The following is a 16,907-nucleotide window of genomic DNA, read 5'->3' as shown; positions in this document are numbered from 1 at the left end:
CATAATACATTCTTAACAGCTTCTCTTACATGAGACCCTAACACAAATAACATTTTCAGGTAGAAACGGATAATCTTCTATAAACATCATGGAAGACATATAGAAAAAAATAACGCTACTTGAGATATTCTATCTCAATCCTATAGTACATCCTTAGTTTGTCTGTATCTTTTAGTTTGACTAGTCTATGTTTAGTGTCCAGGGACAGTAATTTTCCTCAAAACAGGCATTAATGTTAAAAACAGCATCTGTGATCAATAGGTAAGATTTTCCCACTTGACTGTGTTTAGTGCTGAACGTTTGTACAAAAAACACTTTTTTGTTTTTGCTTTTCTGTTTCCTTATTTACTTTTCCCTTTCTCTTTCATTTTCCCTTTTCCTTTCCCTTTTTCCCTTTCCCTTGTTCCTTTTCCCCTCTCCTCTCCTCTCCTCTCCTCTCCTCTCCTCTCCTCTCCTCTCCTCTCCTCTCCTCTCCTCTCCTCTCCTCTCCTCTCCTCTCCTCTCCTCTCCTCTCCTCTCCTCTCCTCTCCTCTCCTCTCCTCTCCTCTCCTCTCCTCTCCTCTCCTCTCCTCTCCTCTCCTCTCCTCTCCTCTCCTCTCCTCCCCATCCCCTTCCCTTCTCCTTTCCCTTCCCTTTTCCCTTTCTCTTTTATGGGAAATTATGGCTAAGTGAAAATGATATACATAATATGACTCTTCCACCATTTTTTTTTTTTTGTAATGAAGTCTTTCATTGCTAACACTCACTTCTGAAAAACAGAAAACCAGTAAGTACACCTGGCTGAAAACCCTCCCTTTTCTTACAAATCCATGAACCAGCACTAGCAATCTCAGGATGTAATCACCCTCACTCCCTGCTTGGGCCTTAGAGTGTAATAAGGTACCATCAGCTAACAACTGATGCTGACAGTTGACAACAGAGTGCTGCAGCAGCACGTGAACCATCACAGCTATCACAGAGAAAGTATACACCAGCTATTCAGTTCAGTCTTATGCTGACATAATCCTTCATAAGAGAAAATACATTTCATTTGAGGAGCTGAAGTTTGTATATTATTCTTTATTAATATATGTATATTCACTGGAAACTGCAGTTGAAATACATCCCCACTCAGATGAGATTTATTCATGCAAGCAGTGAGTGACATTTGCAGCACTTAAAACATTAAAAATAAACAAAACAAACAAACTAAAAAGGTGCACTCTTTTTGATAAAATTACAGAAATATGCAGGTCAACTGACATCAGTTACAGAAAATGACGTAATATTTTGTTTTGAGAATCAAGGCTGCAGTCCAGAAAGGCAATGATATATGTAAACAGGTGTTTGATTTCTGTTGGAGTGCTTCTAGCAGCTCACAGATGCTTAAGGCTATTCACATGCTTAAGTGCTTTACTGGGCCAGCAATAAAGGGGTCAGGGATTAAACTTAACTTGTTGGCAACCCCATCTCTAAGTGACTTGATAGGGAATGGAGAGCATTCAGATCCTTGTCAGAGGAAGCCTGACAAGTTAATGGGTAAATCTGATCCCCTCATTAAACAAAACCAGTTGAAAAAAAAAAAAAAGGTACATTCTTTACCAAATAACCTGCTTTTTTTTTCCGAGTAAAACCACTGAACACTGGTTCCCTAACTATTGCTTTTTGCTATCCCTCTTTTCTTGCCGTGTACACCTGGACAGACATGCTTGTTATCGTAAACCCATTCCTCAACCTCCACTCTTCCCTCAGAGCATGTCACTTGTCAGACTTGCCTTTTTTCTTCTCTCCTGTCTGCTTTGTTTCCAGTATCCTCTTTTGCTCTGCTCCTGTCCTTCATGCGTTCTCCATTTTCCTCCTTTCTTGACTCTGATTCACATTTCCTTTCTATATTAGTGCCTGTATATTTTTAGATATCTTTTCACCTCACTGGTAAGAGCAAGAGCAGTTTTTTGATAGATCCCCAGTAGCTCTGTTAGTATGCCACTTATCATCCAATGAGATCAAAAAAGCATAACAAAAAAGACACACCAACTTGTAAAACCTCTGTTTCCATTACTCTTCATTATGCGCTTTTACTGTCGTCGCTTTAATTGGAACGTGATATGCATTTATTTATCAGCTAATGCAAGTAACACAATACAAACCCATCTACAGGGCGCTAGAATGCATCAGAATTTCATACAGCAGAATATTCACGAAGCAGAAATTCTGTATTAAATTTTTATAGGCTTTCAATGCAGAAATCCAATTACTGTTCAGTTCAAAACAAGCGGCAGAGAAGGGTGGGGGTAGGGTGAGATAGAGGCAGCAGAAGTAAGGACGGAAGAAGAAAGCTTATCTGTGGAGAATACCAGCTAAAACAAGCTTAAGAAGGCTCTAATGGCACCTTTTTGAAAGTCATGTTCTAGCCGGTAATTTCTGACCGGCACTATTAAAATCTCTGTTCTCCTTTTCAGTTATGTGAATAGAGCACAAATCACTTTCATTTCCTGACTGAGACAAATCATTTTAAAATTCTGTCCTCTGCCACATTTTATTGTATTTTTTTTTCTTAAGTATCATACCTGTTTTATCCCATACTCAAAAGCTTTCTGTGCCAGTCTCCCAGGTCCCTCAACAGTTTTACCGTCGTCATTCGGGCCCCAGCTTGCACTGTAAATATCCACGTGTTCCGGATTGAAACCAATTGAACTGGCTTCAATAGCATCAGTGACTATTCCATCCAGCATGCGTATACCTTAACAAAGAAAAACAAGCAGATTGTATTTACTTTCTGTTTTCCTCTTCCCCTTTGTTACCTGACTGTTGCATTTCCAGCAAAACTGCTACACCATAGCCTTTTGCTATTCATTTAGATAATACTAAGGTCAGTGTAAAACAGCACAGTTAACCTTTTTGCAGAGCCTGGGGCTCTCTGTGCACATTGAAAAAAATAAAAAATAAAAAAACAAGAACAAAAATCTTGATTGCGCCTTACTGACTTCTTTCTCTTTTTTTGCAGAAAGCCAAAAAGATGGTGTTCCATTTAGTGTTCCTGTTTTCTTGTTATTACATTGAGCTTTTTTGACTTCATTCTTTTCCACCTAATTCTGCAAAAGACTTCTTTTCTGAAATGGCTATTGTAACATAAGAACTACATAGGTTTTACCAACGCTATTTTTAAGAGCTAGTTATGACTGTGCTGACTGATACACTCAGTCCTCACTGCCATTAAGCTTGTGTTGTCTTTGTGGTCCTATTTCAACAGTTCTTCATTCTTCCTGACAAAAAATTCTCATTGCTGTTTTACTACCACATTTTTCCCACTGCGAGCAATCCACAGAGACTAGTCATATCTAGCCATTAACATTTTATTAGGAACTGCATGATCTAATCTTCAGAGCAAGCTTGAGATCAGTGGTACTTAAAATTCAGCAGCAGACAGTGGCTCATCTGCACTGGATCTCCCACTCTGCAAACTCTAGCCCTGCAATAGGATTGCTACCACTGTCCAGGGCTGGATGAGGACAGGAACAGCAGCAGTCTGGCAACCCACTGTGGTATGCCTTTCCCCGCAACAGCAGCAATATACGAGCCACAGGAGTCAGGACTCAGCCCATTTTCAAGGAATAAATATTCTCCTGAACCTGCCAAGCTTATACTACAGCAGTATGAGTACTATAGAATTCTGAGTACTGATTTTCTAGTGTTTTCCACTAAATGGGAATTTCTCCAAAACACGTCAAGAAGAATGTGATTGCTCTAGAAAAAAACAAACAAACAAACAAACAAACAAAAAAAACTCTTGCATCTATGTGTGTCATTCCTCCTTTTCACTACTAACCATTAAAAAAGCATAACTTTGTGCACACAGCTGGACCCTAAGACTCCTAAAATCATTTCTCACAAAGCTGAGCTTTATTATTTAATAATATTTACAAGGGGAACTTACAAACAGGAGGGAGAATGACTTTTTACACATCTGGATGTGGCAGGACAAGAGGGAATTATTTTAAACTAGGAGGAGAGATTCAGGTTAAATGTTAGGTGGAAATTTTTGACTCAGAGGGCGGTGAGGCCCTGGCACAGCTGCCCAGAGAAGCTGTGGTGCCCCATCCCTGGAGATGCTCAAGGCCAGGCTGGATGGGGCCCTGGACAGCCTGAAATGGTGGGTGGTAGATGTACCCATGGCATGGGGTTGGGGCTGGGTGGGCTTTATGCTTCCTTCCAGCTCAAACTATCCTATAATTCTATGGTTATTTCATATTAATAAGTGGCAAAAAGAGACAAGGGAGTTAATTTGCTCAACCACTGATACTGCTATCACTCATAAAGCTGAGAAAAGAATCAAGGTATATCCTGTGCCTCAGGGTCTAAAAATACCACTTACCCTCCAGAGGCTTAAGCTTGTAACGTTTTGAGCACTCCTATTTCAGGTGGCTTAGAATTGTGAGATTCAGTCATAGCAGTGTGCTGTGAGCAAAGATCTGCCTGTGTGAAAATGACTGAAAGCTTTGGGCACTGGGTTGTAACACATCACGAGATAGTGGGAATGCAGAGAACAGTATAAAGATATTTCCCAAACAAGATCAAGCCAAGACAGCTGATAAATAATGTAGCAAAGAATAAAACAAGATCACTGGTAACACACTGATAAAAACAGCTCAAGAAAAGAAAAAAAATCATTGCCTTGTCTTTATAATCTCCAGAAATGCTGCACGTTTAAGCCAACCCAGAGATTTGATGACTGCAGTAATATTTCCCTAAGCAGATTCCAATGATCTACTCTTGCATAAATTCTTCCGCATGCCTTCTCTCATCATCAGTCCCACAAACTGAAAAGCAGGCAAAGCCCAAGGTAATTTCAGAGACGTATATACATTTGCATGGCAGAAGGCTATTTTTAGCAACACGTCACTATGTGTGAACTCTCAGCCCAGTCCTTTGTAAAATGGAGCTTCTTCATCATTTGATTTCCATGGTAGCACCAGAGAAACTGTAGCATGGTGTGATGGTTAGATATGCATGCCTGCTTTACAACAAATATACACACGTTTCTCAGCTCTATCCAAACCAAGAGGTTCGTGTTAAAAGAAATCGAAAGGTGTCACTTTTAAAATTGACATTAGTAAGCATTTGCTACACACCATACACAGAAAAGCATGTGGGCTTCACAGACGCAAGGTCTTGAAAAGACTTGTACCGAACAGGGCCAGACATTAGCACGACAAATTAGAACACCCAAGATTGTTTGTTAGTATTTTTAGCTAGTATTTTCACAAAAAAACAAAGAATTATGAATTGACTATTTTACATTGGGACAAAGTTAAAGCAATCTCTGCTGTTGAAGGTCAGAGAACAGCACAGTCCAAGTGTCAGAGTCTCTTTCTCTGAAGCACATATCCACGACTATCAGAGAGAATGCAACAGCTCTGGACCACTGGATTCATGCAGCATGGCAAGTGAAACAAGAAAATAACTGCTTAAAGAAGCCATCCTGAACTAATTTCAAATAGAAGTGTGAAATACATCATTTCATGCACTTAAAAAGGAAAAAAAAAAACAAAAAACTGTAAAGAAATAAATTCTGCATAGCTCCCATTTCAAAAAAGCCTTCCCGTGAGCACCCAGAGCAAATTCCAAATTGAGCTAATCCTTTGAAGACTCCTCCTACCTTCTATTGCTCTTTGAACGAGTTTTTGTTACATCCCTAACATAATCAGGGTAGTCATACACACCAGCTTACAATTTATTTCAACTTTCCTAATTTTCTCCTTCCTTGTCCAGGCACAAGCAGATTTCTGAGATTTGGAGTGCTGGATTGCTTTTCCTCCTGTTATTTTCCTTTTGTAGACAAATCACCCAGCGCAGATTTCTAACGTGCATTTGCAAATGAAAACTGTGGAAAAACCTTCTGTGTAGATGCAAGTACCTTAAAATAGTGGCACAGCAGGAGTTCAGACATCACTGCAACTTCATCCACTTTGCCTTGCTTTGAAAATCTGCCATCTTCATCTTGTGAGTGAGATATTTTATTTAAACAGAGCATGACAGCATAATTCATTGTGGCAAAGGTAGACTGCAAAGCTGACATCTGTGACAGCTCAGCATAGTAAATGGGAACCTACGAACCTAAGACTAAAATGGTGGGAATGACAGTTAAAGGTGTCAATTGCCACTTAACATCCCTTTGTTTAAAAGGAAAAATGGAGTAATGGAAAAACCAGGACTGTAACAAGTATCTTCCTCTGAGCTAAATAACCATTTACCATTGATACTTCGATCATAACTATTTCATATATCACTAATGGATTAAACTTTTAGTCACCTCTTCAAAAAATGAAAATATTGACTGATGGACAAGTATAAATACCTATTTTCAAAATTAATTTATGATGATAATAACCACAGCACTATGAGTATCTGGACTGATATGACTTTTTTGAACGTAACTGTGTAGATGGAAATAATATGCTGTAAGTAAAGGTGGGTATAAATTTGGATATATTTTCTTCTATTCTGCTAAAATCCTCTCCCATGCCATCTTCTACCAAGATAACCAGCTATAAGAAGTGAGTCCATCATTCTTTTAAAGATACAGTCTTATCTCTGGGTACAAAATAGATTGTTTTTACTATTCATATTATTATTTTCTAGTTCTTATTTTCTTGTTGTTACATATTATGTGATCTACCTATATTGAACTGAAAACCAGAATCCAGAAAATATGTTGGAATTTAAGAAACAGTTTCACTCTATCCTGTAGCCTATAACTGCGAGAGTGATGCTTCCTGGTTTCCATTCACATCAGACACCTAACTATTCTTGGTTTCTTACCTCCAACTTTAGAATTGTAGGCTACTCCAACTCCACATTTTCTATTGTTGGCTTGCATGGCAATTTCTCCTGCACACCGTGTTCCATGCCTGGATAAATATAGCAAGAATAAATGACCACTCATATCCTGGACACTTCCACGTAACACGTACAAAAACTCATCAGTGACGTTCTTGATGTGGTGGCTGCCTCGAACTGAATTTAATGCAGCTATTGAATAGCTTTGGAGTTATATTCACAGTAGACAAAAATATTTGTTTTCCTTAGACTTCAGTCAGTATGATTTTACGGATTTAATGGTCAAATAATCATCATGACAAGATGATAAATAACTAATGTAAGCCTCATTCGCTTATTAGCTACCCTTATTTTAGCAGAGCATAAGAATAGTGTAAAATTATGGGGGACTAAGATGTTAATTTTTTTCAGAACAAAACACGAGTGAGACTTTTTTAGCCACACTTTTAGATATTATTTCTTTTTTTTTGTTTTGTTTTGTTTTTTCCCCTAAGGACTGTCTTTATTTAGGATTTAAGAAAGTTAGCCTTCAAAGTATCTTCACCATTGCTAAATTTTTCTTGTAACCACGTACATACTATGTTTTTTTCTTTGTTTGTTTGTTTGTTTGCCACAGGCAGATCTTTACTCTTTGATACAGAAAATCTTCAGGTAAATGTATTTGAAGAAGAGTTTCATTATTTAATACTACAGATTGTTATTCAATTAACTGTTTGAATGCTTCTGGGCTGTATTCCATTTACTTATTAATAAAGATTAGGGGTAATACAGGCAGATATAAGAGATAATATCATCAGAGCAAGCGGATAATGTACTCTTGCTCTTAAGTAATGCTGTAGTGAAGTAGAAATGCCATTTTTCAAATGTCTTGTTCATTGGACATTTATCCATTGATTGACTGCTTTTTTCCCCACACAATGATTTATGTTGCCGTGGATGCTATCATACTGTTTGACAGACAGTAAAGAAACAGTGCTTTGGTTTCTTACTGCATCTTCATGGAATAGTGGCATCCCAATTGGTTTAATAAATTCACTTATTCTTTCCACCAGCTTTTAAACAGTTCCACTCTGTTCTCCTTCTGAAGGACAAAACCCTCACAGAACTACTATGAATATTCCCAGGTGTGACAGATCCACTGTGATGTCTCACTGAATACCAGAGTGGTAGATCAAGAGAATTCCCCACTCCTTCCGAGACAAACAAGTCCGCAAAACAAACTGGCTGATGCCTGTGTGCAAACCTTTTGAAACTTCCTAAGTTATCATCTTGAAGACACTCAGGCCAAAACTGGTCTACAATGCTTCCAGACACCTTTTACCTGAAAGATTTTCCAGGAAGTGAATGAAACCTTCTGCAGAGTCACGACCATACAAGAGGATGAAGTCAGAAGCACGACTGCACCTGTGCCCATCTGTACTGAGCTAGAATACATGCTATTAGCCCAGAAGGTACTGCCAAAATCACAAACTGTGTCCTAGACTACAAGAAATGACCAGGTAGGATGAGATTTTTTGGGGGCAGGTTTGTAGATTCCTCTAAGAAACAGTATCTTACAGAGTCCTCCACAAGAGATGCATTTTAAGATTCCCAGTGCAAAGCAGGGAAAGTCAAAATCTGTTTAGATAGGTATTATTCTACAAACACAAGGGGATATGAACAGATTGTTCTGTTCAGCTTACAGAAATATATCAGACTTTACACATACTATGATATGGAGAAATCATGATGTGAAAATTTAATTTCTTTAATTTCCAGCGTCTGTAAAAATGTTTGTGCGAATGAAAACACTGAAAGTTCTGCCTGAGCATTAGGAAACACTTTTTTTACTGTGAGTGTTACCTGAACACCAGCACAAATTGATAGAAGAGGTTGTAGAGTTTCCATCCTCGGAACACTCAAAAAGCTCTCTGGACACAGTCCTGGGCAACCATCTCAAAGAGTACCTGATAGAGCAGGGCAGCAGGGCTCGGACCAAATTGGTCCAGAGATTCCTCCTAACCTCAGCCATTCTCTGATTCCACAGCACAAATTTTCCTCTCATATATAATTCTAATAGGAGTCACAGATACTTCTACATTTGCATGTTGTAGCACACAAAGTACTGCACTGTTTTGTTCTCTTCACACAACTGGGAGGCTACTCACTTGTTTTCGTTTGTTGGGTCATATCTAGGAAATGGATCGTAGTCGTTGTCATTGAAATCATAACTTGCCCTTGGATCCTGCATTTAAAAAAAACAGAATGAATTGGGACAAGTAGGAAATGGATTTTTAAATGTGTAACAAAATGGGTTCTAGAGCCTCTATTTATTCATTTGGTGTGCTTCATACTGGCAGCAATCAAGTGCATAGAATTTGATGAACATTAACAATTCCATAAATTTTTCATGGAGCTTTAATAATTCAGCATTAAACCACTGTATACAAACATGTACACAACTAAATACACTGAGAAAAGAAGAAGTTACCTTTGCTAAATAACATTCAACTTCCTGTGACACAGACCAGGTTCCAAATTATGCCTGAGGCAAACATTTCATTCTCTGTAATGTAGGAGCTACCTTACAAAACAGACAGCAACATGGAGACAGCAAGAGTGTCCGCATATCAAACTTACAATTAGTTAACCTATTCCATAGCAATCTAATGCCCAAACTTACATAGTTGGCGTAGATGTCAGTGTGATTCCACTCCAAGCCATCATCTAATACCGTGATGACAACACCCCTGCCTGTAATCCCTTTTTGCCACACAGGAATAACGTGGAGATCCAGTTTGGGAAGAGATGGAGTTATTCTTGTATCTTGCTGAGTAACAGAATGGATTACAAATGCATTAATAGTTGCATCCGCTTACAGTACACAGATTCAAAGACATATTCTAAAGGCTCTTTAAACCATTCCAGGCTGAATTTGTGTATTTTGTTCAAACTTTGAAAAAATAAAACAAAAACAGCATACAGTTTGTTCAAATGCCAGTAGCACCAAAAGATAGCAGCCCAGTCATCTGAAGCTTCCACCTCTGAATAAAAAGCACCTTCTGTTTATTAGAGGCATGCAACAGAAAGATGGGAATGGTAGAGATGTAGCCATGGTCCTTGGAAAGCTGAGTCAATAATCAGACTTACTAACTGTTCTTTTCCCCTGATGAAAAGACAGTAAGTAGCCCACAGCACAGTAAGCTGTATTTTCTCCAAACGTGTTTTCTCCTTTGACATTCAAGTTAGCCAGAGCAGAATAATTAATGGCTAAAACAATTAAGGGAGTTGTTTGGCTAGGAACAACTGTGCTGAATCACAACTTTCTGTTTACTACCCTCATTACTGTTCCTGTGGTAAATCAGCTGGAAGCGTGAATCATCTAGAGCTTTCCTTTCCTTTCCACAGCAAGTGGAAGTGCTCTCAGAAGAGCATCTCCTAAGCAAGTCATTTTTCCTCTCTAATATTAAGTGTGCAGTATGTACATCAAATTTTGAAGCTTTACTTATTACAGTATAAAAATGGAGACATAAAACTGAGCACTTTGTGTTTTCCTGTGCATATTAACTTAGTTGATCACAGGTTTTTCATTTCTTTGTTTCCAAGAGAATATTGGACAAAATATGAGGCTCAGAGGAAGAAGTACATTATGGCGATTCTTTCACTTTTTGCTCTCTTTCCTGACTACTGTTATTGAGAGAATTTTTGAGGTTTCAAGTTTTGTTCTCTAGAATCCATAAGAAAAACATTTTTTCCTGGTGTTGGTTGAAGGCACACAGAATAAAAGTTAGAAACTGTTGTCATTAATCAGATAATAAGTAATTTACTTCAAGGCAAGGATAGCATTTTGGAAGAAACTATTTGATGCATTTATGCATTTAGTCAGAAAAAATCAACGTGCGTTGCAAACAAGAGTAAGCATCATGTTTTCTGCTTCTCATATGGGTAAGCTGGAGGGAAAAGAAGTGAAAATCACAATGAAGTGCAGCTATGTCTCTTAGAGAGCAAGACTTTGCTTTTTCTTTGGAAAAAAAAAAAAAAAAAGAGTTTTTGAACTGTGTGTGTTTGTGCTTTTGTCCATTACAGACATCTTGGATATCTCCTGCATCCTATTGAAAGCAGGCAAACAAGCAAACACATTCTCAGCTTCAAAGAGAATTCCTAAAAGATAATTCCTAAAGATAACCATTTTCCATGCTGAAAAGAAGTCTGCAGTAATCTTCAAGGAAATATTTTATGCTATGTGTTTTATAATTTACTTTTTCTAACCCAAAGGGAAGAGAGGGCAAAGCGCTGTGCAAACAGCCTAGAGTTTGGGCAGGTTTTTCTAAGCTGAACTGAAGAAAATAAAGTACTGCTAGTCACTTGGGCTGTGTTTGCACTTTGAACATCTTTCTTGCTGTACACCTTTTAACCTGTCCCCATTCAGAGTGAAAGCATTGACGTCTAGACTGAAAGTACAGTGAGATGCTTGTGGAAACACAGACTCTCAAAAGAAACTGTATAAAATATAAGTGATTAACTGTATTTCTGACTTGACATATTCAAGCTAGAGAGGTCAGGAAACTTCTTTTTCTTCCGATTTTGCACATGTGAGCTACACAGAATCACTTCTACTTACATCCTAGACCAAGAGGTTCAAGGTGCCTGCTGTATGTGCATGCATGCTTTTGGAGGGGAGGAGTTTGCCTCCTTTTTGGAGGCATGTCGTGGAGAGTACGCTCTCCACACTATCAATTTTAATGAAGGAATATGCACTCAGCTTCAGACATGATAAAGGAATTCTTACATGCTGACAACAAACATTTTTAAGCCATAACAAAGACAGATTTTATCTAATATATTGTGTTCTATTATCAACCCCTCGCTCTGTTACTAATAAAATAGTACAGCTGATAGCACAACCGAAATTTGTCGCCCCCAGTTCCTCAATAAGGCAAATTCTTACCAGATACCACTGCTGATTCCACATAGGATCATTGAAGAGATTCTCTGCCGAGTCTGTCACAGCAGCACGCTTAGTTCGCTTTTTTTCATACTGCTGCTCTGCCCATGACACCTGCAGTTATTTATACAGATGCAAGAAGTAAGCCATATACATGGGGACTTTCTTTGCCTAAAGGATAAGGGTTTTCCTCACACAGAAAAGTACTGATGCCTAATGCAAAAACAAAACAAAACAAAACAAAAAACAAAAAAACAAGCAATGTCTGATGCAGAGAGAATTATCTATTTTGCAGTACAGTGTTCCTTAGGGAAGGGGACATGGTGAAATCACCATGCAGTGCAATCAAAATTATTAAGTACAAGTTAGCAGTTGAGCCCCAGTGAATGCCAAAGAAAGCAGGCTTTTATATCAAATGTGCAGCATGGTGAGAAGGTTATTTAGGAAGCAATCTACAGCCTGCTTCTTTGTCCTATCTCCATTTTAATGCCTATCGACTTGAAGTGGGAGTTCAAAGAAAAGATGAAAGACTATCTCAGGCTTTAGTCTAGCAGTCATATCTATGATGCTACCCGCAGCCCAGCCGGACCTTCAAGTCTCCTTCCCATTGGTGTTTTGAGGCGTGATCAGTTAGTGAACTATGAATATGGGACTAATTTCATCACTGGCGTAATTCCACTTAAGGCAACTGAGAGCCAAAATGTTTCAGTGTGTTTTGCTAATGCATCCTTACACTGAATTGCGTAGCATTTGCGCACAAACACAGCATTCTGTAAGTCACAGGGCTACCTTGCCTTTCAACGCGTTACTAAATCCAGTTCAAAACATTCTGATACCCACCTCTGTTGTGTGCTCCTTTTCGAAATGGGAATAAACGTTGCCCACTGCTAGCATGTGGACAGCCTGACACTGACCAAGGTGATGCTTTCCCAATTTCCAAACAAGCAATGCAAGCTCGTGTTCAGGAGACTGGCAAGGTCCTGCTGTGATCCTCAGGTGGAGACTGCCTTGAATCTAAACCTTTTGCTTTAAACATCTGCATAGATTTCAGCATTTTTGCCTGCTGTCATCCCATAACTTTGTGCTCCTGACATCTATCACCATATATGAGTATACCAAGAGTGAGCTGGAAAATATTATAATAAAGACATGTACTGGTTTGATTTAAATACGTCTTCATTTTCGAAGGAGAACTTAATGAGAATCCTCCGCAAGAACATAAACCATTAAAAATAGAAGGTACACCAGGCACATACTGAAAGCTAATGCCATTCCCTTTGCTATATATTTAGAGCAAAAACCCCTAAAAAGCACCGTTAGTCACAGAAGACGAATACAGAAGACGATGCCAACACAAGTGTAAGCATTCTAAACTGCACGACTGATACACAGGTCTGTGTGTACTTGTGCCCAGGTTACTGCAATCACCTTTATCCCTCCTCCATGCCCTCAGCAAAGCTTAGCCTCTTCATCACCCAACAGTAATTAAGAACTGACAGCCTCCATGCTCGCTGTTTTTTGATGCGGACAGCTGCTCTCAGGGAAATGAGCTGGAACTACTGAGGACATATGTCTGACAAACAAGCCAAACGTTTGTCACTCAGCAGCTGAGAGAGGTTCAGGCTATCCATCCACTGCAAGAGCAGACGGCTCTCTGCCAGACCTCCACTCACTGGTACGTAAAGCAGTGAAAATGATTGGGATCCAGGTCCCTACTGCAAGAAGTGAGGAAACCGCATAACTGTATCCTTTTGACACATTCAGTGCCATCACCTGTTTTACTGCAAACACTGGGATGCCCATAGCAGATACATTTTCAGGTTAGAGGCGAGCTTTGCGCTCCGGCTTTCACTCTTAACGTGCTGTAAGAACTTCAAAGGCACTACACAAAGAAAAGCAGGATTGTCCTCTCTCCCCCTGCCTTTTTAAAGAATGAATTTAAATCTTTTTAGTGGGCTGTTGCTCTTCGGAGGAAAGGTCCGCGTATAACTACACAGCACCATATGATTACCTTGTGTTTATATACTTACATAATGGCATAATTGCACCTCATTCATTCACATCATTAATTTGCATACTAGATGGTAAATAAAAGGGAAATTGGAATAAATTTAGCAAATCACCTGCAGCAGTGTGAAGCCACTTTTGAGGTCTAAGTATGTAAGTCTACAGCAGTGTATAAATCCCAAAATAAAGACAGAACACCTCAGCTTGGAAGGGACCCACAGGGATCGTTGAGTCCAACCTCTGGCTCCACACAGCACACCCAAAAATTAAATACTTTGCCTGGGAAAGAGTTAATCAAAATGCTTCCTGAACTCCAGCAGCTTGATGGAGTTGGTAAGAATTAGAACACACAGACTTTATTGATGATTGCTTATACCGAACTTTGGCTTTGAATACCCCCATTTTAGAATGATTTCACCTCAAAGATTTTAACCATTATAACAGCGTTTGAAAGGAGGTAGATGGGAATGGACAGCTCTGAACCAGAACACGCAAAACAAACACACAGCCTCTACCCCTCCCTTAATTCTTCATTCAAAATCCCTTCTCCTAGGTGACATTTGCATCCAAAAACTGCACTCTGATAACCAATTACTTGCCCTCAAGTGATTTGTCCTTACACAACTCAAAATGCTCACAATGGAGACACTTGACATTTTGGACCAACGCTGCAATAAAGCTGATCTGAAATTCAAATGTCGGCGTTCTGATATGTGTCTGATACTGTTTGACAGCATCCTGCTCTGTTCCTTAAATTTGCCACCCACCGTGTTTCCTCACCACGTCTACAGGCAAGGAAGCTTCTCTCTTAAGTACAGGCAGAGAAACAGAGCCTGCTCCATGGGGCATGCCTTAGGTACAGTTCATAGATCTAGCAGCTCCCTTCTTTTTTCTTTCCTCCAGTGTTCAATCACAGTAAATCAAACCTAATTTCCATAGCAATTGCACAGGCATGGCCTGATTGCATCTATGGATTTTTACTTTAAACTCTGTGGTTCCTCATTCATATTTTCATCAGCAACAGACCTGAAATTCCAAACCTCTGCAGCGCTGCGTATCTGAAATCTGCAACTGGAAAGCACTTGCAAAAAAAGAAATGTGTCGAGAGGATCAGACTCTGCCCGTTAATCACAGAATAATTAAGTATTATTCAATGCAAGCCAAATGCTGAATGCATTTCATCAAAAATCAGACTTGCAGAGCGAGGAAGGTCTGCCAGTGACCTCGTTAGGCTGTGGGAATATGCAGCCGGAACGGACAGAGGAGGAGAAGGGATGCAATACTCACCCGCTCGTCATCAGAAAGCCTCTTGGTGATGTGAATGGCACTTCTCCGGGACCGCCGCGGGTGGCTCTTATGTCTGAACAGGTAGTGATTTTTGAGCGACCCAATCTGCAAGACAGAGGAGCACCTTCACTCCGGAAAGGTGTTTCCTTACAGACAACACATACCAATACTCACAACCGACAGCTTTGTGCCTGAAAGGGCAAGGAACCAACCTTCAGCTGTGTGAATCTGAAGTAAGACGTTACTCAAGTACTTGGTGCTTATCACAGCCTTACCACAGAAGGTATGGGGGAATAGTTTGGTTTACACTGATGAAGTTGCACTTGTTAGTAGCAGAGCAGTCAGCACAGCAGTGCTGCTCCTGCACTAGTGACCAGCACCACCACAGACAGACTGAAAGACCTGTAAGACAGACAGACTGGCAGACTGAGTGGCTGACAGGCTGACAGACGCTGAGTGACACTTTGACAGCCTGGCTGCAGACCGACAGACTGACACTCTGACCGACTGACCGACTGACAAACCGACTGCCTGATGGACCGACCAACAGACTGACCGGCTGACGGCCGGACAGGTACAGCCGCGCTCCCACAGGAGAGCAGTTCCATCCGCGGCACTTCTCACGGCCGCCCCTGCCCGCGGCTCAGGTGCGACAGCTCCGTGCGGCTCCAGGACCCGCGAGAGGGGCGCTCTCGGAGCGAGCTGCCCCGGACCCCGGCCGGAGGAGGGACGGAGCCGTCACCCACGGGCGGTTACTCATCCCTGACAACGTTGACGTCACGGCATCCCGAAAAAGCGCCGGGAGGGCCTGCGGGAGAGCGGCCCCGCGACGGCGCCCCAGGGCGGGGCGGGGAGCCGGGGGGCCGAGCCCCGTCCCGCCCGGAGCCCCCGAGCCGCTCGCGGGGACGCGGCTCCGGGGGGAATGTACCCGCAACGTGCCCGAGCTCCGCCGGCACCGGCCGGAGGGCAGAGCCCCGGGGACCCCCGACCCGCCCGCCCGCCCCTACCTGCCCCACGAGGTCGTAGTCCAGCTCCTCGGCGATGGCTCTCGCGGCGTCGGGGCCCGCCGGGACCTCGGCCGCCCACTCGTTGAGGAACTGCCGCTCGGCGCCGCCGCCGCGGGCCAGGCAGCAGGCGGCCAGCAGCGCCAGGGCCGCGCACCGGCCGGCTCGGCGGGGCCCGTCCATGGCTGTGGGGCGGCGGGACGGCGTTGCTAGGCGAGCGCTGCCCGGCTCGGCTGGGCTCGGCTCGTGTCGGCTGGGCTTGGCGCGGCGAGGCGCGGCGCGGCACAGCTCAGCGCGGCTCGGCTCGGTGCGGCTGCCCGGGGCTGCGTGGCTCCCAGACCCTCCGGTGCCGGAATGGAAATGAGTGTTTACACGTCAAAACGACGACAGCCATCCTGACGTCAAGTGTACCTGGCCCCCGAGCGGGGTGGTGATTCCCCACGGGGCGGGCGCTCGGACGGGCGGCGGGGGCGACGCCCCGGGGCCGCGGGGGGTGGGGGGGGGGAGCCGAGCCCGTTGCCGTGGTGCGCGTAGAGCCCGCGGCTGGGCGGCCCCGGGGGGCTCGGGAGGAGCCGCGCTCGAATCTCCCTCCGCACGATCCGAAAGAATGGAACGTGTGTTTGAATGGAGCTCCCGACCCGGGATTGCGGGACTGAGCGATGCGCGTCGCTGCCTCCGGCTCCCATAGGGATGCAGTGTGAATTGGCGCTGCTGCCCAGCCTGGCGGGGTGACAAATGTCCTCACCCTGAAATGGGACTGCTCACTGAATTTAACTACTATTCAACTTCTGAACTGGACGCTTGAATGTCCAGCTTGGTCTAGTTTACTGCTTGCAGTAGTGTAGCAGGTACACCTACCCAGCTCCTCG

At 42.2% G+C, this 16,907-nt stretch overlaps 1 protein-coding gene across 1 annotated transcript in view; it reads right to left on the bottom strand.

Annotated features, from left to right (window-relative positions):
* The window catches only part of PCSK1 (proprotein convertase subtilisin/kexin type 1), a 31,142-nt gene extending 14,701 nt beyond the window's left edge, over window positions 1-16,441 (bottom strand). Inside the window, exons 1-7 of the mRNA XM_003643060.6 lie at window positions 16,042-16,441; window positions 15,035-15,139; window positions 11,744-11,854; window positions 9,479-9,625; window positions 8,964-9,040; window positions 6,799-6,887; window positions 2,547-2,719 (exon numbers count right to left, since the gene is read on the bottom strand). Coding sequence (XP_003643108.2) covers window positions 2,547-2,719; window positions 6,799-6,887; window positions 8,964-9,040; window positions 9,479-9,625; window positions 11,744-11,854; window positions 15,035-15,139; window positions 16,042-16,221 — 882 coding nt within the window. The 5' untranslated portion in view covers window positions 16,222-16,441. The remainder of the gene's footprint in view (window positions 1-2,546; window positions 2,720-6,798; window positions 6,888-8,963; window positions 9,041-9,478; window positions 9,626-11,743; window positions 11,855-15,034; window positions 15,140-16,041) is intronic.
* Window positions 16,442-16,907: the final 466 nt, after the last annotated feature.

This window comes from Gallus gallus, chromosome Z (genome assembly GCF_016699485.2).
Source record: "Gallus gallus isolate bGalGal1 chromosome Z, bGalGal1.mat.broiler.GRCg7b, whole genome shotgun sequence".
NCBI classification, from domain to species: Eukaryota; Metazoa; Chordata; class Aves; order Galliformes; family Phasianidae; genus Gallus; species Gallus gallus.
This window is presented reverse-complemented; position numbering and strand designations above follow the sequence as displayed.